At 39.5% G+C, this 17,921-nt stretch overlaps 1 protein-coding gene across 2 annotated transcripts in view; it reads right to left on the reverse strand.

The window, feature by feature from the left end:
- Window positions 1-6,875: 6,875 nt before the first annotated feature.
- CASP8AP2 (caspase 8 associated protein 2) overlaps window positions 6,876-17,921 on the reverse strand; it is a 28,933-nt gene continuing 17,887 nt past the window's right edge. For both annotated transcript variants that reach the window (XM_006019976.3, XM_025199385.1), the window contains exons 8-10: window positions 12,380-15,347; window positions 10,024-10,123; window positions 6,876-7,057 (exon numbers count right to left, since the gene is read on the reverse strand). In XM_006019976.3, the coding sequence (XP_006020038.1) occupies window positions 7,001-7,057; window positions 10,024-10,123; window positions 12,380-15,347 (3,125 nt within the window). In that variant the 3' untranslated portion in view covers window positions 6,876-7,000. The remainder of the gene's footprint in view (window positions 7,058-10,023; window positions 10,124-12,379; window positions 15,348-17,921) is intronic.

The following is a 17,921-nucleotide window of genomic DNA, read 5'->3' on the forward strand; positions in this document are numbered from 1 at the left end:
TGGCTGAAGGGTCGTACTCAGAGGGTGGTGGTGGACGGGTCATATTCGACCTGGGGGGAAGTGGGCAGCGGAGTCCCCCAGGGCTTGGTCCTTGGGCCCGTGCTGTTCAATTTCCTTATCAGCGATTTGGATGATGGGGTGAAAAGCAACCTGTTCAAATTTGCTGATGATACCAAAATATGGGGAGAGGTGGGCACATTAGCAGGGTGGGAGAGACTGCAGAAAGACCTGGATAGGTTGCAGGGGTGGGCTAACAAAAACAGGATGCGTTTCAATACGGACAAGTGCAGGGTGCTGCACTTGGGCAGTAGTAACCAGCAACACACTTATAAGAGGGGAAACTCCCTTCTTGAGAGCACGGAGGCAGAAAGGGATCTTGGAGTCATTATTGACTCCAAGATGAACATGGGCCGACAATGTGAGGTCACGGTCGACAGGGCTAACCGGACCCTATCGTGCATCCACAGGTGCATCTCAAGTAGAGCCAAGCAGGTGATCCTCCCCCTCTACATGACACTGGTCAGGCCACAGCTGGAGTACGGTGTCCAGTTCTGGGCACCCCACTTCAAGAGGGATGTGGACAACATTGAGAGGGTCCAGAGGAGGGCTACCCGCATGATCCGGGGACAGCAGGGCAGACCCTACAATGAGAGGCTACGGGACCTGAACCTGTTCAGCCTTCACAAGAGAAGGCTGAGGGGGGACCTTGTGATCGTCTATAAACTCACTAGGGGGGACCAGAAGGGTTTGAGGGAGACCTTGTTTCCCCTAGTGCCCCCTGGGATAACAAGGAATAACGGCCACAAGTTGTTGGAGAGTAGGTGTAGATTAGACATCCATAAGAACTACTTCACAGTCAGGGTGGCTAGGATCTGGAACCAACTTCCAAGGGAAGTGGTGCTGGCTCCTACCCTGGGGGTCTTTAAGAAGCGGCTCCTACCTGGCTGGGGTCATTTGAGCCCAGTTCTCTTCCTGCCCAGGCAGGGGGTCGGACCTGAAGATCTGCAAGGTCCCTTCTGACCCTACTTCTATGATTCTATGAGAAAATTGGTTCTGAGTTACGTTTCAACTTAAGATGTGGTTTTCAGGAACCAATTGTGTTGTAAGTCTGAGGACTGCCTGTATTTTGAAAGCTGTAGTCCCTTCACCTGAACATTGTCAGTTAAAAACAACAAAGCTATAAAGCAGATAAACTACATCAGTATTGTAGTTTATGAATTGCATTCTCCTGCTGTTGTCATCCATTGGCAAGATTTGATTTGCTTTCTGCTGAGATTTTGTATTGCCTGAAGTCCTCAAGCCTCACTACTTACAGCTCCTGAGACGATTGATTTTGGTCTTGTATGGTAATTAATTTATTCTTCACTGTTTAGACAAGAAACTGTGCCAACCATCCTTAGATAGGCGGAGATTTCATCTCTGCTGTTGGATTACCTGCCACCTACTGCCCAATTTAATATTTTTTCTAGGAAAGCTAAGCATTCTCTTAATTTAATCCTAGATGCACTGATAACTGTAAGTATGTGGCCTGGTGTGGGGGGTGACCTGGGCTGAAATGTGGGGTATGGCCCTCAGGGGGGCTGGTATAGGAATACAAGTTCTGACAGGGTATAGGGTCTTGAGCGGGGTTTCTTTGCCTCTGTTTTCCTGAACAGGGACCGGGATATCCCACCTACCAGAGGTAGAGACAATCTTGGGGATAGCTCTATCAAGCCTTTAGTCAGTGCAGATGTAGTTCGGGATCTTCTGGAAGGGCTAGACATTTTTAAATCTGCAGGTCCAGATGCCCTCCACCCAAGGGTGTTGAGGGAGCTGGCCTCTGTCTGGTTGTCCTGGGATTGCATTAGTGAATCAATGACAGAAAAACATGTCCTGGGACATTCAGCTGCTTACTATACCTTGATTGGTGGAATAGTGATGTATATACACCGCTATCCTGGGCCTTTTTTTGTTCTGAGTCAGACACAGGCACTTGTTCCCTGAAAAATGCAACATCTGTTGCTGGTCACAGAGTGGGAAGGAGTCATGCCTAGGGCTGGCTTTAGGAAGGCACTCAGAGACAAGACAAGGCCATAGTGATGCAAAGCAAGCTGCTCCCTGGGTAGCACTCTGTAACAAGAGCCAGGGGTGCAGGAAAGTCTGTACACCCTCCATGGAACTCCCTATATACCAGCATTGTGAAGGATACTGGGCCAAATTTATTATAGATATGAAACACTGTCATTTTGTGAAGTCTAGCACCTGGCTGAAGTGAAGACAAACCATATGTAATTTGAACAGAGTAATTTCAATAGATGTGTGGTCAGTAAGTTACCTGGACTCACTGAATGAAATAAACTAAAACTATTCAATTAAGTGACTTTGAAAAGCTGTCCAAAATTCAAAATAGTGTTTTCCAGGAGTTAAAGTGGCTAATAAGAGGGCATAGAAGAAGAGGTTTCATGTTACAGTATAACTGTTAATGAGATGATGTAATGCTAGTATGGTAATGATTATGCAAATAGAAATGTCTAGGACTCTATGTCCACTGCAGTGAAATGTCAGTCTTCCAGAAACCTGAGCAAATTACCAATGGCAAGATAATTCAAATCAGTCTGAAAAATCACAGGTTATCCTCTCTTGACAAACCAAATACCTGAGAGTTTATCTTTGATATTATAGAACAGATTCTCTGTCACTGCAATTCTCTGTATTATTATTGACCTCAGTGGGATTATGTAGATTTACATGAGCTGAGGTTGTTGCCTCAATTCAAATAGCTTGGTGAGAGGGCAGCAGGACAGGCCCTACGAGGAGAGACTGAAGGACCTGAACCTGTTCAGCCTCAGCAAGAGGAGGCTGAGGGGGGACCTGGTGGCTGCCTACAAGCTCATCAAGGGGGATCAACAGCAAATAGGCAGAGCTCTTTTCTCCCCAGCACCACCTGGGGTGACAAGGAACAATGGTAATAAGCTGATGGAGAATAGGTTTAGGTTAGAGATCAGAAGGCAATATTTTAGTTAGGGTGGCCAAAATCTGGAACCAAGTTCCCAGGGAAGTGGTCCTCGCCCCTACCTTGGGCAAATTCAAGAGGAGCTTGGACGATCACCTGTCTGGGGTCTTGTGAACCCAGCATTCATTCCTGCCTGTGGCAGGGGGTCAGGCTAGATGATCCTCCAACCCTAGCTATTGTGAAACTATGAAACTTAAGTAAGCCCTAGCTTTTTTAGACAGGGTACTGACAAGTCTTTCCAGGTGCTTTTCAACTGATTCAGTTATCCAGACAATTTTGATGCAAATGTCTACAGGTTGTTTGTTTGGCAAAAAAGGATCACCACTCGTGAAAAGTGCAAGAACTAGTCCTAACTTTCAAATAGTGAAGTAACAATGACAGACAATTGTGCTACCAGTACCACAGGCTGTGAAAAGTGTCCTTCAAGTTTCTACCCTTTTTCCAATTATGTTCATCAAAGGAATACAGGAAGATCATAGATGAAATTATTACTAAACACCAGGCCATCACAACCCTATGCATAACTTCTCCATAGACCTTGAATTTCAAAGTTAGCATTTGGCAAATTTCTCAAAAATATTGTCAGCTAGCTTTGTTGGAGCCGAAACCTAGAAAACCCAAAGTTTTGCTGTGGGACAGAGGTGGTCTTCTAGAAGAATTTATTTCATAAATCACAAGTTGGATGAGAACTCTCAGGGCGGGGTTAAACCAGCCATATTCTTTTCATGGCAAGTTCTTTATCCCTTCTGGTATACCAAAAAATTAATTTTTTTCAAGTAGTACATCCTTAATAATTTCATGGCGGCACTACAAGAGAAAAAACCTCAATTCTCAGACTTTTAAAGACATACTTGAGTTTGTTTGTAGTGGGGCAACATTTGTGATCCAGTCCTTCTGTTAATCACAAAAGTTTAAGATTTATTGTTTATTTAGAATCATAGAAAAGTGAGACTGGGATGGACCCAGCAGCACTTAGTCCCCCCTTGCTCAAACCAGGACCATACCTCTCTAAACATCCCAGACAAGTATTTAGAATCTTTAACAGATTAAGCAAGGATGGAGATTGTACACCCTTTTGAGGTGATTTTCTCCAGTTTTACCATCCTTGGGAAAGGAGCTGACTAAATCAGGGCTGTGCAACCTCCCCCCCTCCCAAACCCCCCCTCTCCCCAAAAAACCCCAAACCTAATTTGTAGTCCCCAGGCTCCCAATCCAGGAATCACTCCCCCCCCGACCCCTTTGCTGCTACTGCTGCTGAACGTCTGGACTCCCCTTCCTTCCTGCACTTGTTCCCACCCTTGGACGAAGAATGGTCCACAGGGACAACACAGACGGGCAGCTTGGGAGAGCTGGTGACCCTGTGTAGCAAGGCATCTGGCTGGAGAGGACCATCAAACCTGAATCTTCCATGTTGCAATTTAAGCCTATTCTTTCTGGTCCTGTGCTCTGTGGCATGGAGGACAACAGATCACCACCTTCCTTATAACAACTTTTGTATTTGAAGGCAATCATCAGCCTTCTTTTCTCTAGACTAAATAAACTGCAGTTCTTCCATCCTTTCCTTGTACTTTGTGTCTTCCAGGCCCCTAATCATTTTTGCTGTGCTCCAATTTGTCCAACTCTAATAAACCATGGAGCCTAAAACAGGACATGGTGCTCTGAGGCCAGTTTGAATTATGTTTTGCTTATTTCAAGTTGTTTTTGCATCAGCGTGTTGGCTAAGCATGTCCATGCTTACCATTCCTCTTGAAGAAAAAGGACAGAACTTCCAGCCTCCTTATTTATAACAGAAGTTGCTTTAATACTGCTGCATAGCAGTTGCATTTGCCAAACCAATGACCAACAGTTATTCAGACAAATTCCTTTCATTTACCTGAGGTTTCACAAATAAGACTGTAGATTTACATACAGTACTTGTTGCATATATGTATCAAAAAATCTTACTGAAGAAATAACTTACAAACAATAGTACAAAACACTCCAAGCCAACATTTGATCAAAAAGAACATAAGTATGTGAACTTTACAAGGTTTTATTTTTTGCATTACTCTTACAGTCAGCAAACTGTTTTATAGAAAATAAACTTGGAGTTTATCATATTTAAAAATTATCTTTGGCTAAACAAACTCATTCTCTCTCTCTCTTTACACACACGCACACACACACACACACACACACCCCCCCCTGCACCCACGCACATACAATATTTTACACAAAGGAACCTGTACACATACTTACAATAGGCATAACATTTTAAAAGTGTTTCACAATTTACAAAAAAGGAATCCAAGTCAGAACTGAAACAGTCATCTTTTTCCACTTAAAGCAGAGGAAAAGCTGAGTAGAGAGAAATAGGGTTTTTTAAACAACAAAATCTTGCCTGCTTCAGGGAAAGGAAGGAGGGAACATTGAAAGACATTAACTTCTTGTTAGTGCCTTTTGTTCTGTAAGGGTGCATGTTAAAAATAAAAGTGCCCTGACAAACTTTGAGCAAGCAAACAAAACTTTGCAATTTGTATAGGTCCACAGGGTTGTTTATCTGTTTAATCTCCAACAGGTTAAACAATTGCCACAAATAGTTTTTAGGACAAAACAGGGGCAATCTCCTATTAAAACATCATTAGGTATTGCTTGCATGCCTCAAAGACAAACATTTGATAAATCAAAAGCAATACAATTTTAGAAGCAAGTATGTAAGACTGAAGGAGACATCACAACCTATGTTTAAATAATTCCTTATTGTTAACTTTGTAACAACTGTCATCTAAAACATAGATTACATGCTTTCTATCAATACGGCACTCATGACTCCACAGGTAACACCTGAAGGCTTAATAAAAAAAAAGGCCTATCAAGGAATAACTTAAACAGTCCAGCAGACTTTCACCTCCAGTACATTACTTCCTGTCCATATGGATTTAGTGGCAGAGGAAAAGAAAGATGTACTGGTAGCTTAATAAGTTTTCACTGATTATTTTTGAGGGGGTGTAGGGGGAAGATGGAAGCTAAAGTAAACTGTAAATATCATAAACCAATAAAACTGAAATGTTGAGATTTTAAGGATGACAACACACACAATTAGACATCTTATGCTAAGAAGTAACTTTGAAAAATGGACACAGAGCTGTCAAAATATTCTAAGTTTGAAAGTACTTTGAAAGCTGTAGTCAACAAGTTCTGACAGGGTTTGCTTTTTAATTGCTGTTTGGGGAAAGGGCTTCCCCCTAGTCAGTAAACATGAAATCACACTTTATAGGTAATTGCACAAGTCTGTTTCTAAACCACTTAAGTCATTAAGTAATGCACATTCAATTTGATCCAAAAAGTCTGAGGAAGGGGCTATGTTAATGAGCATTTTTCAGAAGTTAATTAGAAAGTATGTCCCTTAATGTGAAATCCAGTTATTTGAGAAACTATATTTAGCAATATTTCTATGATAAAACTGCATTATTTTAAAGGGAAAAGCACAATGTCCTAACAAACATTTGACAGTATTTTGATGCTTCTAACAGATGTAACTTCGCGCATTTGTCATTTGCTAGTTGAGGGCAGATTTCTTGAAAAGTAGGCTCCAAGCAGTCCTTCAGGTTTTTAAAATCCATGTTGTCATACAGAACATTTTAGCAGGTGTAACCAGTGTCATTACTTTCATTTGACCGCATAAGTTTTTGTGGTTATGTAACAAGTTTCAATGACAGGAATCTCCATCATCTTAAACTGACGCTGCTACATTTGTACATGCATTTTCTTCTTCAACCAGCATAAGTTTGTTTTAGTTCCCCCCCATCTATTGAGAAACTAAAAGAATGGAAACTATTGCTTACTGAAATATGATAAAACATTTCAACAGTATGTAAAAAGATAGTTTACATGAACAGTTAACAGTTTAATGAACTCTGTATTCTGACTTGGATACCTCCAGTGGTACCACAATCCGTGTGTACTTGTGCAGTTCATCATTGCTGATGACAGCTAAACCCTGTACAACAAGAGCAGCTTCCTTATTAATTACTTGTATTTTGACTTTTTGAACAGCTTCATTAACTGCTTGAACCTTTCAGAAACCTAAGGAGGAGGGGAAAAAGATCACATTAGTAAAGTTCTGGATTTCAATATGTAACATCTCAGATTAATCCTACAGTACTACAACATTAACCTGACTTTCATTGGTTTTGATACTCTCACCTTTTCCTAGTTCCAATTTGCTTTTGCAAGATTTTATAGGAGGTTTCAAAAGGGCTTATGAGATTTAGGAGCAGAATCCCAAAGAAAAGCCAATGCAAATCAAAGAAAAGACTCCTGCAGGATTTAGAAAAATCCCACACCTTCACACTTTTTAGAAGCCCTTAGTCTCTAGCTCGCTGGCTGAGACTCACAACAGCTGAAGCTTAGTGCTAGGTTATTTGAACATAACAATCCTCCAAGACTTACTTACAAGAGAAAATGAAAACATCAAATATTTGAAACCTGCAAATTGTAACTGGAGGATGGATTAAAAATTTAAACTAATTTCTCCAAAAGAAAGTATAATGTGTTTTACTAGACTACTGACAGATGTTCAATTTAAGGTGCAATGGTAACCGGGCAAAGTAATTTGTTATTTCATGGCTTATTCCATGCTCTATTTATAACCACAGTAATGGTTTTATTGTGCCATTAACTACATAAATGTATGGCTGGGTTGCTACTTAAAACGTAATTAACCAGTTAATCACATCTTAAGTATAAAGTCTGCCAGGGGCTACAGTCACTCTCCACCTCTTACAGCATCTGGCGATTCAGGTTTTAGCTAACCCAGTCATTCCACAGAAATGGAATCCTCTGTAGAGGGGACTTATTTCTTCAGGAAGTCCTCACTCTGGTAAAATCGGTGGATCCATTGGTCATTCATAGGAATAACGCTTTGTTGGATCAGTTTCTAAGTTCTTTTAAGACATTTAAAGGGTTTTTATACACACACACACACACACACACACACGTAATTTTGGAGCAATATTGACAGATAATTTAGAAGTACAAATAATAGAAGCCAAAAATGCACGTGCATGTGTTGGAGAGGTAAAGGTGGGGAAGAAAAATGATACCACAAAGCCTAATCTCCAAACACAGAATGTGGGTTAAGACCCAGGGCCAAATCCTACTCTACCTATTAGGTATGCTAGCAAAATCCTCTTCTATCCCACGTCCTTTAGAATCCATTAATACATCTGTTATGATAACCTTCTGTTATCTTAGTAGAGTAGCTAGGAGGAAGAGGACCCCACCCACCTTTTGAGTTACAAGTTTTTCAAGGACTCAAGCAGGACAGAATGAGGTCACACTTAGGTGTCTATGTTCACTTACGCACCTAATAGGGGCACTGGGATCTGACTGCCAGTCTTTAAACCCATATTTCATAATGGGAAGTTATACAAACTTCAGTCTATACTGTATTGACACGTTGGAAATCATGTAGAGTACTACACTACTAGATGCCATTTTTCATTTTATTCTGGCTCTGTCCTTATCATTCAATATATCTGAACCTTATAAATTATTTGTTTTCTGGTTGTATGTGAGCACTCCAGAGAAGATCACATCCTATTGACATAGCCTATAAACTTAGTAGAACTTTGTGTCAATAATCATGATAAATTCCTTGATGATGCAATATTTCCCATTAAAAAAAAAGGCTTTGTGTTGTGTTGGGTTTTTTTGAGAGACCCTATTATCAAGGGACTATGTGTTTGTGTAATATTATAACACTGTCTATATGTGAAATTAAAAGAAAAAGACCTGGGTAGCTCAAATACCAGGACCAGGAGGAAATCCTAGAAATGCTAGATATATATGCTATTTTTATGCTATTACATAAAAAGCTGTGATGAAAGACAACTTGCTAAAGTCAAGAGTGATAGCAATCTTGAGAAAAAATAAAGGGACAACACAGCTACTCTATCTTCTATATGTACCCCCAACTTAACGTTAAAACATTTACAAATGCAGGACTAGCTTGTGATCAATTAAGTGGAGATCATGCCCCACTTAATTAGGAAAGAGCCTGTGCAAGCTCCTGCCAAAATTGAGTACAAGTGCCACTACAAAGTGGCTCACTCATAGAAGAAAATCAGAGTTGAGGTCAAGAGAAGGGAAAAGATGGAACCATGGCTTTGACCTGTCCAGACAACAATCAAATCCATAGGACAGGACTGGAGAACTGTGCTGCACCCATTTTTTTTTGTTTTGATACCCAATGTCTCACTTGTGGGACAGGAGGCAGGTTTAGACTACAATCATGTCACTAGGACTTCACCGATAAAATGATCGTAAGTGGAGGCACACAAGCCCTTTCTTCAAAGCAGGAGACCTCTGGTAAGCCCTATTCCTTTTAACTTGCTGCAATCTGTTTATTGTTTGTCCATACGTTAATATTGGTTACTGCCCAGGAAGCTTAAGAAGTTGTGCAAGTATCATGGCACTGACAGTTTTTAACTCTAGAAGATGCTTGTGATGAAGGTAACCTGAATGTGGATTCTGTACAATTGGGTACAATGTTCTAAAGGCAGGCAGACTTGTTATGGAGAAAATGGGCATTGTCTTAGTCCGGCCTGCATCTCAGAGGAAAAAAAAATGTATACATATATCCCTAGAAGTGCAGTACTTAAACATGACCTTTCAAATCAGCTTTACTCCAAGCATATCAGAGAACAGAAGAAAAAACTGTTCATGAAAAATATTTTTCAGTTAAACTTTGAAATCACTTTTTTACTCTCTTTACGATTACATACATTTTTAACCTGACAAAAAAAGATGTAAAGCTTTCTTGTTATAGCCTCAAGTTGCCCTGTTTTCTCTTACTGCTAACTCAGCACCAGAAGCAGGGTTTGAGAGATTCCTCTTCCAAACCCCATCAAAATGCTTATGACAAAAATAATTCCTCATTAGCACAAACTGACACCCCTGACATTTAGTGCTTATGTCAGTACTCCTGGGCAATTAGAAACAGAGACATATGGTTTCTCATAAAAGAAGAATAAAAATTAGTTACATACCTGATTTGGGCTTTTGTTCAACCTAGCAGCTATGGAAGCAAATGTTTTTCCTGATGGTCCTTTTTTCTGACACTCCAGTAGAATTTCTCGGTCATCATTTCTGCAATTAAAATATGAGATTAAATGACTTCCAACACCTGCATAAAAAGTCACATTATTCCCAAATATAGCTCACAACAGTGGCTCTCCCTTTTACTGAGGCAAGGCAGTGATGCTGTGGCAGGCACGTACCAGGTAACCAGCTCTCACTCTCTTCCTTTAATGGGATAATAGGATAATGCATTGACGTTAAACCACCCCAAAACTAAGGGATAGATCCTTATAAAGACTTCGGTCTGAAAGTGGGTAACAGTTGAGATGTAGATGCCCAAATTAAAAAAAAATCGCCATAATCTGCAAAACTCTCTTGCTCAGCAGCTGCCTAATCCTGGAGATGACAAATTACTAAACACATCAGTTTTTTGCAAGTAAAGTTGCTCAGATGCTTAAAGGTCACCTTTTGAGCATATTCAGAAATACATGTCTTAACAGTGCTGAGCAGCTCCGCACACAGCTCACGTTAGTCCCATCAGGAAGCTCACTTCTTCACTGATCTTTGCCTTTAAATCTTAATCTGGTAGGTATCCTTTGAACAGGTCTCAGATTGGACTGAACAGCCTACTCCTCAATTCCCAACCCCACCCTGCCTTTTATCCAAGTATAGGAGACCTAGGTACTATTTCCTGCTATACCTTAGAAGAATCAAACACATTATCTTCTGCTGCCCATGAAAATACCCTTAATGTCATACTACAAGTTTTGGGTTGAAGCAGTTCAATCTTCCGCTGAAGTATTTCCACTTAGTACAAAATAATTAAAAATTCACCAGAATGGAAACAGGTATACAGAGAATTTATGTGCAGGATTATGAACATGTGCACAACAGCAAGCATAATTCCATACTGTAGCAATTACAGTAATCACCTGGGGAAGGTGAGATCTATGCACCAGTTACTACTCCCAATAACCATTTTACTGTTTTAAAAAGGTAACTGTTTAACCACTGAAGCAGGAATTGAAACATAGGACTCTCACCAGCAAATAAGTGTTCAAATGATAAGCTATACAATCATTCATGCCACTGCAGTCAATATCACCTCTTCCCTCTGGCTTTTTTGAAACACAGGATGGATTTCTCATTTCTTCAAAGTAGTTGTGAAAAGTCAATTGTTTGGGAAGCCCTTGAACACAATACTACAAATACCAAAATAACTGTCCAGTTTTTAATTATTCCGAAAGTACACAAGAGCTCACATTTTGCAAAATGGATTCATATGATCGACAAGGTAGCCAAAGAAACATTTCATACTCTTATGAGTTAGTTCAAAAGGGAACAAAGGTTCAGGCTTCTGAATTAGACTATATTTTGTAAATGAGAACTTCTTAAATCTTTAACATGTATACTTATTTCAATATTTGTTTTTTAAAACCTGTTCCTGCAAGTGTACTGATAAGATTTCTGAAGAACCAGTATAAAATTTAAATGGAAACAAAACAGATTTAGAAAAGTTTAAGATGAAACTCGGGAGTCTATTAACATGGGTTGGAGTGTTCCTGCAGCCATGAAGGTCCAGGAAGCATCTTGGATGCAAGGATCTTTCACAATACATCTTTTACCAGACCAACTGCATAATTTGGAGACACACTGGACAAGTTTTGGAACATGAAGTGTCCTTCCTTTGGTCACCCCAACGCCTGAAACCTTGTCTAACTTGTCCCAACTATGGAATTAGTCCAATAAAAGATATCACAAAAAATTCTTGCCTCTTGAGCCTGTTAAATCCAAATGTTTTTTTAAAAATAGGTCTTAATGTTGGGGAAAGGGTAAGTCAGGAAATTGGTTATTGGATATAGAACCCTTATCCATTAGGCTATTAGACTGATCCTAATACAGGTAAATCACTGAAAATCTTGACCTTCCATTGGCTGCTTAGTGTATTACATGAAATCTTTTATGGATTTAGACCAGTTGCCACTAAACAAACATACATCTGAGAGGGGGGGAAAAAACCAAAAACAAATGATCTACTGGTATCTTTACTTGTCACTTTCAGAATAGAGATTATGGACTAAAAGGGTTTGGAGATCACAATACTCTCCCAACCTAAAGAGCTTTTCCCAAGCAAGGTTAATGTAGCCTCAACCTATAGTAACATAGGAAGTAATAGCCTACACTTGCTACCTGTGCTATATTAATTATACAGAAACAGGAAATTCCTGTTTCCTACTAAATAAATTGACTTTTAAACCCATTCTTCAAAACTTTCACACTTCTTCCTTATGGAAAAAAAATACACCACCCTGTTGATCTTCTTACCTTGTCCAAGAAACCACAACTTCTCCCTTCTTTTTAATGATGTTTTTGGCATATAGACCAAGTGATGATGTGGAAGAAGCTGAACTGGAAACTGTAGAATCTTTGTACTGTGGCAATTCATTCTTTGTACTAGTAGGTGTCTTGAGAGGTAAACCTCTCTCTCCAGAGATCATACTATTTTTATCATTTCCTTCACTGGAAGATTCAGTTTCTTTTCTTTGTCTCTTTGAGTTGGAACTGTCTGCTAAAGACTCCCTTTTCCTTTTTTTGCTAGCTTTATCATTAAGGCTTGTGTGATATCCCAGCTCATTGACCTTTGAAGTGGATTTGGTTTCAGGATTGCACTTGCTTGCTATGGTCTCACTGGAAAGGTCTTCTGTTAAATCTATGTATGTTTTAACATTGCACCCAGAATGTTCTTCTTTATCACCTAGACTTGAACTTCTTGCATGAGTTTCTGGATTTTTATGATTTAAAGTGGATTCCAGAGAAAGATTACATGAATATGATTCATTTTCATTGCCAGTATCTTCTGTCAAGCACGTGTATGTATCAACACCACCTTCCAAGGGAAGAGCAGCTTCTGATCTAATAGTTATTTCACTTGTGCTTTCAAGCACTTTCAGTTCATCAAGCTGAGGCAGCTTACTGTCTTCACTTACATTTTTATTTCTACAGCTATTTTTGTTTGATGGCTCACTAACGGATTTAAGTAAGTCAGGAATTTCTTCTTTTCCAACAGCATTACGTGGCTTCTTAAAAGGCTCAAGCAAAGCAGGACTCTGTTCTTGTCCAATGTTGACATTATGCAGCTCATCAGTGTTATTCAGACGTATTCGAGGCTCTATTGTTTCCTTGACAGTTGCACGTATGATACACTGATGATCCATTTTCATTTTGGCAGATTCAATTAGTTCCTTTTCATTCTTTGTTACAGTTGCCGGGGACTCCTCTGTTCGAGTAGTCTGTTCAAGGATGTGCGATGTAGACGGCACTGCACGCCTTATCTTAACAATGAAATGATCATTGGATTTCTCCATTATTACTGCTTGCATTGGCAGGCTGGGGTGACAGTGAAAGCCAGGAGCAGCAGGCCGACCTGTCCATGAAGAAGAACAACTTGATCTACTACTTGAGTTATCAGATTCTAAAGCCAAATGAATGTCTTGTTCAGTGGCATCTTCCTCCTCAAGAAGAGCATCTTCACTATAATGTGCACTAAGAACTCCTTCAGGAGTGGAGCTGGATACATTTTCAGGTTTCAGAAAGCTAAGGTGAGCATCTGATTTCAAAGGTGATGGAATAGTTAAAGAAACTGCTAGATCTTCAAGGAGGATAGAGGAAACAACCGACTTATTCTTTTGTAAATTGCATTCATCATCTTTGCCTGAAGTTGCATTTGTGGGAACCTCAAACATACAGCTTTCATCCAGAATATCTGGATGAACTGGGATCTGAAGTCTAGATGATAAAGATGAGACTCTTACAGGTGAAACCACAGGCCAACTAATGTCTTCTACAGGTCGAGGTTCCATACAGACCTCCTTTGGAAGCACTTCTTCTATAACAGGAACAGGATTATTTCTGTATTTATGACTTTCTAGAATCCGTTTCTCTGGTGTCCGAAACTCCCATTGATTTCTATCAATATTGGTAATGTTTTTTTCCAAAAGATCAGAGCCTTGCAACAGACTTTTGAATATCTCACCCATTTGAGCATCACTCACCAGATTAAATGTAAGGCTAGATGTCTGTTGTTCTGTGAGAAGTTCAAAACTAAAATCAGACTTGTTAGCATCTCTGGCTATGTGTAAACTTTCCTTTTCAAATATCGTGCCTTTGAATGGAGTTAGAGTACCTTGTAAGCCATTTTCCTTTGGAGGCTGCACTTTGGTTTGGGAGATCCTTGTATTATCAATGACATTAAAATATTTTGTAACTGCACTTTTTGGTGCATCTACTTTATTTTTGTCATCGTGAGACTTAGATGATTGATAACTTGGTTTAGAATGGACATAGCCTTCAGGCTTTTGAGATCTGGCTTTTAGGACCTTTTTCTTGGACTTCTGTAAATCCGCTTTATAAGACATTTTATGTTTTTGTTTAGTTACTATTTCAAGCTTTCCTTCATCACTCTCACTTCCTACACTTACTGCATCACAAAGCTTTACTATAATCCTCCTTATCTTTTCAAATAAGTAATCAAGTTGTTCATCCACAAATTTCCACAGCTGCTTTTTCATATCTGATAGGTTTTGTTCAAAGAGACGATCTACTGTTGCATTCTTTTTAACTTGCTTAAGTTTGGATTCTATAGTGTCACACAGATTCAATTTTAAAGTATCACCTAATTTTGACATCTTGGAAAAGTTCAGGTACTTTATCAATGATGTAAAATTCAAAATGGCTGATTCTATAATTCTGTGAAAGTGCTGAACTGGGAAATGTATCTTGAACTTCATATAATTTTTCCTTATCTGTTTTCGTATAGCTCGCAACATCTGCATAATTTCTTGTACCGTAGAGGGTTCAACAATAACTTGAACTATTTTCTCAAGGCACGTAATACTCACTGTTTTACTTTTTTTCATTTCCTTTGAGGATTTGGTCCCGATTTTATATTTTTCCCTACTTTTTTTAAAGCTGTCTTTTTCAGAAACTAATTTTCCATTATCTTCAGTACAACATGCAGTTTTATTCATTTGGTTACATGGACTGCCGGTCAAATTACGTGTTTCAGGAGAAGCTCTTGCTCTTGATTTCTTACTATTTTCACAGTTTCTAGCTGGTGTAGGTTTTTCATCCTCACTTACAATTTCCCCTTCTTCTAGTTCATCAGAGGATGTGTTCAGCTGCGACTCCATCTCCAAGTGTTCATCAGGTGTAGAAACTGGCTTTTGATTTTCTTTGTTCACCTCATTTGACAGGTTCTTTGAGGAACAGACAACTGCATTTTCACCAATTAAATCTATAGAGAGAAAATAGTGTGTTAACAACCCAGAGACACACAGAAGGTAGATATTTTGAAGAAAGGCAGAAGACTCGGTTATTTAAGTGTTCACTTCGAACAGAAGGTAACAGTTTAGAATAGTCCGTTTAGAATGATCAGCTCTACTCAGTATGGTTGATCTTGAAACGTGACAGTTAATAGACAATATTCTTCAGAAAGTAGTTTACAGATAAAGCACTACAACTGACATTAGGCTTTAAGCTTATAAGCCAACAGCAACTGCTTACAGAGATTTCACTAAGTGAACATGTTGTGGTCTACAAAGAACCATATTGTTTCTTAATGAAACTCAGTAATTCCTATTATTTTGGACTTTTCCCCATGTAGTTATTTGTTATGATTACACTGTACAAGATTGCATTTTTATATTAACTACAACTATCATAGATTAAATCAGAGCTCTATAAAAAAAAAAAATTCTTTTCCTTAAGAGTTTTAACTAAAAGGTCAAAACATGCAGAATAAATCAGTTACTTACTTTTGCATTCTGTTATCACTTTAGAAATGCCAGATGTGATCTAGTGTTTCCTTGTGGCCTTAAAAGTGTACAAATCTACTCAATAAGAGATTAAATCCCATCATGCCATACAATGCAGATGGTAAGTTTGTAGCTCAGGAGCTAATAGCTTAAGAAAAAAAGAGGACTCCATTTAAATACCTTTAAATGGAACTTCTATTAATTTTGGGAGACCTTTACCTTAGTTGTTTGATTTACAGGAACAGGGAAGGTGAGAGGGATAAAAAGATTTTTTTATGGACTAAACTAAAAATTGTGATACATTTCTCTTAACAAAATTAAAAGAACCTATACCTCTTAGACTCTCTCTTTCTTTATTTTTACCCTGCTTATACTTGATTTAATGCCATGTTACAAAAAAGGAGGCAACAGCAACCCCAGTATAAATATAGTAGCACCTGATTGTGGAAAATAATAAGCAGCAGATACTATTTGATTAATTAATTATGTTAAACACTTCGCAGATCTGTATATTGCTGTAGAAGCAAAAAAAAAAATGGAACTAGTCCTCAAGTCTGAGAAACAGAGTTCCATAATGACATGGTCACATTGACTTTTGCAGAAAGCATGTGATTATGAAAAATGTTGTTATACACATGAAATGAGCTAGAACTCTCTCTTCAAGGAACAAACTAAACATTCCAATAAAATACTAACAGAAAGCTGAAGTTAAGACAAATTCATAAACCAGGAAATTCAGACATAGGATTACCTACTATTTCCACATGCTTATGTTGTTATTGTACCTATGTTCCTATTCCCCATTATATCTATGCATCAGAAGAGAGTTTTTATTTCAGTTTCACCACCTCTCTAGGTAATCTGTTCCAGCACTTGAATACCCTCCTTGTAAGCAAGTTCTTCCCAATATCCAACCTCAGCTTCCCTTGCTGCAACTTGAGCCATTGCTCCTTGCTCTGTTGTCTGCCACCACCGAGAACAGGTTAGTGCCATCCTCTTTGCAACCCTCCTACAGGGAGTTCAAGGTTGCTATTAAATCCCCCCTCAGTCTTCTCCAGACTAAATGAGCCCAGTGCCCTCAGCCTCTCCTTACAAGTCATGTCCCCCAGACACCCAACCATTTTTATTGTCCTCTGCTGGACTCTCTTCAAAGTGTCCACACCCTTTCTGTAGTGGGGGGCCCAAAACTGGACACAGGACTCCAGATGTGGCCTCCCCAGTGCTGAATAGAGGGGAAGAATCACTTCCTCTGATCTGCTGTCAACGCTCCTACCGACGCAGCCCAGGATGCCGTTAGCCTTCTTGGCGACAAGGGCACACTGCTGGCTCCTATTCAGCTAATTATGTACCCCAGTGCTTTACAATTAGCGAACAAAATTCTCCTTTACTTTAATCCCAACTCATATTTATATAAATTAGGGTTGGAAGGGACTTCAGGAGGTCATCTAGTCTAACACCCTGCACAAAGTAGGACCATCTCCAACTATATCATCCTAGCCAAGGCTCTGTCTAGCCAGGTCTTTAAAACCTCCAAGGATGGAGATTTCACAACCTCTCTGGGTAGTCTGCTCCAGTGCTTTAACTACCCTCCTAGTGAGAAAGTTTTTCCCAATATCTAATCTAAACTTCCTATGCTGCAACTTGAGACCGTCGTTCCTTTTGTTCTCTGCCACCGAGATGGTATACAAATGTACATTCAAATTGATTTAATTAAGAGAAAGAATGGCCTTTTCAGCTAGCTTACACCTCTGCAAGTTAGGAGAGCCTATACATGCGCAGAGGCGCTGCTCCAATGCGCTGTAATTACAACACATCTGAGCAGACTCGATTAACTGAGTGTGCTGGAGTGTGGTAATTACCACACTCCAGTCTCACATATATCAGTGTACCCGTGCTGGAAAATGGTGACAGGGGCGCTTTAACTGAAGCTCAATCAACAAGCTTTAGTTAAAGCGCCCCTACCACCATTGTTCAATGCAAGGACGCTGATACATGTGATGCTCTGGGCACTTTAATTACAGTGGCTCTCGGAGCTGTTCTAATTAAAGCAACAC

This window comes from Alligator sinensis, unplaced genomic scaffold (genome assembly GCF_000455745.1).
Source record: "Alligator sinensis unplaced genomic scaffold, ASM45574v1 scaffold357_1, whole genome shotgun sequence".
Classification (NCBI taxonomy): Eukaryota; Metazoa; Chordata; order Crocodylia; family Alligatoridae; genus Alligator; species Alligator sinensis.